Genomic DNA, 6,299 nt, shown 5'->3' on the forward strand with positions numbered 1-6,299 from the left:
AGCTGCTTTCTAGATAGTCATCTTCAGCCTGTATCGGTGGATGGGGTTGTTCCATGCCAGGTGCAAGATTCTGCATTTGCCTTTGCTGAATTTCACGAGATTCCTGTCAGCACATTTCCCCAGCCTGCTGAGGTCTCCCTGGCTGGCACATCAACTGCACCATACCCCATTCTGGTGTCATCTGGAAGCTTGTTGAGGGTGCACACTGTCCTGTTGTTCAAGTCATTAATGACAGTGTTAGAGACTATTTGCCCAAGCCCTCACCCCTGAGGAACACTACCTATAACTGTCCACCAGTCACACTTCAAATCACTGACTACCACCCGTTAAGCCTGACAGTACAACCAATCTCCCGTTTACTGTGTGACAGTCATTCAGTCTGCAGGGTTCCAATGTGGCTAAAAGATACTTACTTAAAGCCATGTGGAAACCCTTGCTAAAGTCAAGAGAAACCTCATCTTCTGCTGACCCCTTGTCCACGCAGCCAGCCTTCTTTTTGTAGAAGGCCATCAGAATGCGTCAGGCATGGTTTGCCCTTGATAAATCCCTGCTATCTGATCCCAGTTGTCTTTCTGTTATTCCTATGACTGGAAATTGCTTCCAGGAAGATCTGCTCCACAATTTTCCCTCAGACTGAGGTAAGGCTGACTTGCTGTAGTTCCCTAGTTGATCCTTTTGCTCCTTTTAAAGATGGGCACAACATTTTCTTGATAAAGATCAATTACAAGCCCGAAGTAATTGCAGGAACATCTACTTCATATAAGGATTATCATCACCTCACTCTCTTGTTGTTGTTAGTAATGACTGGCTTTTTTAGAACAGAAGTCATTTATTGCCTTGTAAAGTCCTCTGCAAAGATGTGATGCCAAATCAATTCATAATTACAAATTAGGAATTACGAATTAGGCTTAGGAACATTAGTGTGCAATGAGTTGCTGCCTGAGTGGTAAGTAATAGCAGAATTTTCTTCAGGCAAGCAAATGGTTTAATGTAAAGTGGTACAGTTGAGTAACTTGATGCTAAAACACTATCATGACTTCTATTTCTCTTTGTAGTTTTATGTGGTCTTTTGAGAAGATTCACAGAAGCATTGCACACATCTTCCAGGGGGAGCTGGTGGCCAGCTTTGATGAAGAATTCCGAATTTTGTTTGCACAGTCAGAACCTCTTGTTCCTCCAGCCAATGTCTTGGCAAAGGCAGAGAACACATTTGCCATGACTCCCTTTGGCAATAACATGCCTTTCTTTCCAAAAAAAGCACCCCTGATGTTCCAGAGGGATGACAGTCTTTTTCCCTCCTTTATGGACAGAGTTGATCCAGACAGGTACTTCCTATCAAATTTCAGGCGGGATGACATGTTGCGCCATACCGTGGAGGGGTCAGCCATGCGAATGTATAAAAAGGTAGAAATGGAGAATTCTCAGATGGATCCTGTCAGGGGTTTTCTCCGTTCCAAGCAGTTGGAGTTGGATGCTTTTAAGAGACACAGTTTTGCAGAAGGAACATTTGAAAATTTTGCTTCTTCCAAACAGTATGCCAGGCAGATGTTCATGAACAATATGGATGAATTTAAAATCCAGTCTAGTCATTTTCAGAAGGATCAGTTCTACCAGTACCAGTTTGAACATCCCCATCTTTCTGGAAGACCTCAGGGACTCTTTGAGAGAATCCGAGGTGGCAGGCCAGGATTCAATGAGCTGGAAGACTATGGAGAGGGACCCAGGTACCCTGAACTTGAATCCAATTTTCCACAGGAGGGCTTCCCCTTAAGGCTGGATTACGTACCTTCAAATTCTTCCAGGGAAGTGAGACATGGCTCGGATCAGCTGAATCCTGCAGGCAATGGCCCAATGGGAATGATGTTAAGAAGGCAGAATATAGGACAGAAATTTATTTGCCAGACTTCACCTACACAGAAGCAAAGCCTGGAACAACGCCTGTTCTTCCAAGACAAAGATGAGGACCAAGATGAAGACAAGAACACACAGGAAAATAGAACAGGTTTACGTAACTGGAGGATTTCTTCATATCTTAGCGCATACCAGTCCGAACCAGAAGAAGGTCTTCCAATGCCTATGGAATCAGAGGCATATAATGATGTTCTTGGGGATACCCTCACAAAGCACCCCACTGACCTCATCCCAGCATTCAAATCCCCTATACCTTTTAATAGCAAGTCACTGGGAATTGACAGTGCCAAAGAATTTGCAGATCCTGACAGAGTAGGTGAAGAAACACCTATAATGAAACAAGATGCCTTTAGGTCCAGGATAAATCCTTTGATCCAGAGGAGCTCAAGACTCAGGTCCTCTCTGATTTTCAGTGCTGCCAAGCTAGATCAGCCTAACACCACAATAGAAAAGGTTCAGATGATCCAAAAAGAACAAATGTCCAGTGAGTTGACAAAAGACAACGAAACTATAAAGACAGCCACCTCATCTAAAGTAGCAGAACTTTTAGAGAAGTACAAAGCTGTGGGCAAAGACACAGAACGAGCTACAGTCACTCATACCAAAGCTGTTTCCAGTTATCTACAAGAAGAATCACAGAACACAGAGAAGAAATGTACCAAATCTGTGCAATATAAGATTCTGGAGAGTAGGGTACTAGACTCCAAAGACTCCTGCAGTACTTACAGAGTGCATGGAGAAGCAGACAGACCATTTGGAATGGCATCATCAACCCCCCAGCTTGCTGACACATTGAGTAAAGATCCCCTAGCACACATTAGCACTAAGGTGGACAAATTATCATCTCGGTTTTACCCCATAGAGAATAAACCTGCTCTTCCAGAAAAGGAGAGTCTTATATTTGTAGGAGACACTCAGAAATTGACTCTTCCAGAGAAGAAGGAAAGAGTGACATTCAAAGATGACACTCAAAAATTAGTCAATACAGAACTGAAGAAACCACAGATTAGGACAGGTACCACATCAGTTCTTGAAAGTTTACCTAGAAGTCAAGGATCTGACAGCTCTCTCAATAAATCTGAGGAAGACTGTTCAAAACAAGAACAAAATCCAATGGAATTTTTAAGAAAAGGGTCACTACGGCTGAAGCAACTTTTGAACCCAAAAGGTGAAAAGAAATCGGAGGAGGAACCCACTTCTGAGAGTGGAAAATCTGACAAGCAGGCTGTGATTCTCAAACGATCTTCCATAGGGGACTGTCAGGAAACGATGGAGGAAGAAAAAACCCATAAATTTGCAACACCACTTCCTCCCAAAAGCAGCCAGCCAACACAGGGGAGATTTCCTTCATCCACAGCTAACATCCTGTACAGTAGCAACCTCCGTGATGATACCAAGGTGATTTTGGAACAAATCTCTGCAAACAGTCAGAAGAACAGAGCTGAACTGGCCAAGCAACTACCATCCACTAGTAACCCTGATCTTTCTAAGTCAACTACAAGCTTAGAAAGGAAAGGTGAGAAGGAGAAAAGCTGTAACATCCATAGGTCAGAGAGTTTTGGGAGCCAGAAACGAAATCTTCAGCGGCAACCATCAGAGGATAGAGATACCCTTCTGAAAAAAATGGAGAATATGCGGAAGGAGAAGCGAGTCTACAGTAGATTTGAGGTCTTCTGCAAAAAGGATGAACATACAAGTCAAAGTGAAGAGGAGTATGACACAGATGCCAAAGACAAGAAGATGGGAAAATTCATGCCCAAAATCCTGGGGACCTTCAAGACCAAAAAATGATCATACAAATGCTATTTAACTCCATATAATCACTGACTGTCAAAGGGGAATGAGGAAGTAACTTGTTTATAATGGCTATAAGCACCATAGGCAATACTCTTCATGGTTAGTAAGTGAAAATGTGTTCAGCGTTAGACTCCTATGGCACAATTTGCCCAATAAAGTCATGTGGTATCAAGCAACCTTATCCCAGTATATTTCAAATAAAATTATTAAATTGCCAAGATGCTTAAACCAAAGAAATAAGGAAGAGTCTCTTTATGTTGTGCTCAGGGAACAGTTTCAGCAGACAAAGCAATTCCACTTTCAGAAGGAAAGAATATAAATAGAAAATTCAATACTTGAGTTCAGTCCAGGAAATAAAAATACACACAGACACACACAGAGACATGCATATGCATTAACTGGAAGAAATGTTTAAAAACCAATTGTTTCTGAGGTACAGTTATCTTTTGCTTGTATCCAATAACAAATCAAATATGGGAGGCACCTTTTCGGAAGTTTACAGGAGAAAAAAAATGTCAACAACTTTTTGCCATTATCTATGATTATGGTCTTGTCTAGCAGTACATGCTCAGCTTCCGTATTTACCATTTTCTAAGTTCTGTTTCGTTATTGGTTTGTTTCTTTATGTATAATGGAACTATCGCTTTAGGGGGTGAGCTGAAAGCAGCAGCTGAAAGGCCAAAAAAGGAAACTGACATGCAATTAATGGAAAAGGACCTGGGTTTTGGATTCCTTTTCAGCCGAGTCAGGGGTTTAACTAAGCATCTAAAATACTGTCTTGGCCAATTAGGAACTTCCTTGACAATGTAACTGCCCGGGAACGATCATTTGTCAGCACATCTTTCCATATGAATACAAGGAAAGAATGGACTCGTAACAATGGAAGGAATAAAGGTACTGGAATTTTCAAGCTCAGAAGTATTTTCTCTCACGTACCTTTCTTGTAGTAGTTTGGTACCAAGCTTAAACACCCAGCTTTAAAACAGGCCAGAGAAGGCCATAGGTTCACGCTGTTGTGTTACAGTGTTTTGCAGGACAGAAGGTAGAGAGAGGCTGTCGAGAAAACACTGTACATTGTAACATACACATACATCGTTACTTAGCTGTTTGGGTTTTTTCCTCAGCTTGGATTGTCTCTGCTTGGCATCCAGCAGGATTTGCCAAACTGAATTATTTTTTTTTCCTGATCTTTGTGACGTTGTCTAAAGAGATGACAGGGAATAATGCTCTCATGTGGAACTACTGAATTTCCCATTCCCGTTAGCTTGGGTTTCATGTTTACCCACTTGTGACACTAGCTGCAGGCTCACCAAACCAGTTCAGGTACGTGGCTGATGGATGGAAGCAAGAGGCTGCATCAATTCCTGAAGGTAACTTCAATAGGGTCTCTAAAACTTGAGCTTTTTTGCTTTTTTTTTTTTTTTTTTTTTAGGATGCCAGCTCCCATGGTAGCAGGCTTTATATAATTTAGCAGGCTTTATATAATTCACGTATCTGTAACAATTAATTAATTTTACTGCTTGTTGAAAACCTTGGGAACTGAATGTGTGGAAAGATAGACTGTCTGATCTGAAAAAAAAAAAAAAAAGCTGATTTTCATATTAATACGGATGGCGGTAAAAATCTGCAAGAATCAAGAGGAATTATCATTTTAACATAAGGAGGTAAACCTAGAAATGAGAGAGTAAAAAAGACAGGAGGGAAGAGTAGCCAAAATTGGAAGAAAAGCTGCAATTGCTTTCTTATGCTTATTTCATATTGTATAAATGTATACCATTTCAGGTACCACTCATCATCTCTCACATATGTGCAAATTCATAAATGAATGTTGTATGTATACTTATTTTGTCTGCTGTTAGTAATGAATCAGATGCCGTTATTGGTGGGTCCCAAAATGAACTGTAATGATCAATACAGTCGTTATTTGACGGATGATACAGACAGAGATTATTTTACTCTGGAGAGCAAGATAGGCTATATAGATATATCCTATTATATAAACACTAGTCCTGTTTTGTGAAATTTTTACTCATGTCATTCCATACCTCCCCAGCCTTTCCCAAACCTACTTGCTCCAGCGTCGTTCTGTAACAGATCAGTTAGAAATGTAACTATTTCTGTAGTCTCAGATTACATTAACATTTTAGAATTTTGCTGTATTTGTTTAGATTTTTAGAATTTTATCTTGCTGTGTTCAGTGTAGACGTATGTTCCTGACCAGAACCAGAATAACTCATCTCTTTCAATGATCCGTGGATTACCAGATATTATAGGTGTACATAAATACTGCAGAATAACTAATTCACTTGCTAATAACAAAAGCCATTTTAGGAGTAAAAAGTTAGTGTTACAGCCTATCACCTATCTGTCTGAGACTGGGTTCTCAGAGGATCTTGGGTGTCGCGTTGTATTGTCTATTGCTAGGTGCTAGGCTTTCAGTGGAAGTCACAACCCCAAATTAAGCAGTAGGCTCCCTTTTCCGTGCGTGAGAACTGGCACCTTAGACTCGCAAGAGCCAACGTGCTGCACAGAGCACTGCTTACACACGTTCCCCCTGTCATTGCCATTTCCTGTGTCTGCCTGTACCTGAG

General features: G+C 41.0%; 1 protein-coding gene across 2 annotated transcripts in view; it reads left to right on the forward strand.

Annotated features, from left to right (window-relative positions):
* Nucleotides 1-5,326, forward strand: part of FAM83H (family with sequence similarity 83 member H) — a 28,809-nt gene extending 23,483 nt beyond the window's left edge. For both annotated transcript variants that reach the window (XM_056332163.1, XM_056332162.1), the window contains one exon: nucleotides 1,056-5,326. In XM_056332163.1, coding sequence (XP_056188138.1) covers nucleotides 1,056-3,702 — 2,647 coding nt within the window. In that variant the 3' untranslated portion in view covers nucleotides 3,703-5,326. The remainder of the gene's footprint in view (nucleotides 1-1,055) is intronic.
* Nucleotides 5,327-6,299: the final 973 nt, after the last annotated feature.

The sequence above is a fragment of the Falco biarmicus genome, chromosome 3 (assembly GCF_023638135.1).
Source record: "Falco biarmicus isolate bFalBia1 chromosome 3, bFalBia1.pri, whole genome shotgun sequence".
NCBI lineage: Eukaryota > Metazoa > Chordata > Aves > Falconiformes > Falconidae > Falco > Falco biarmicus.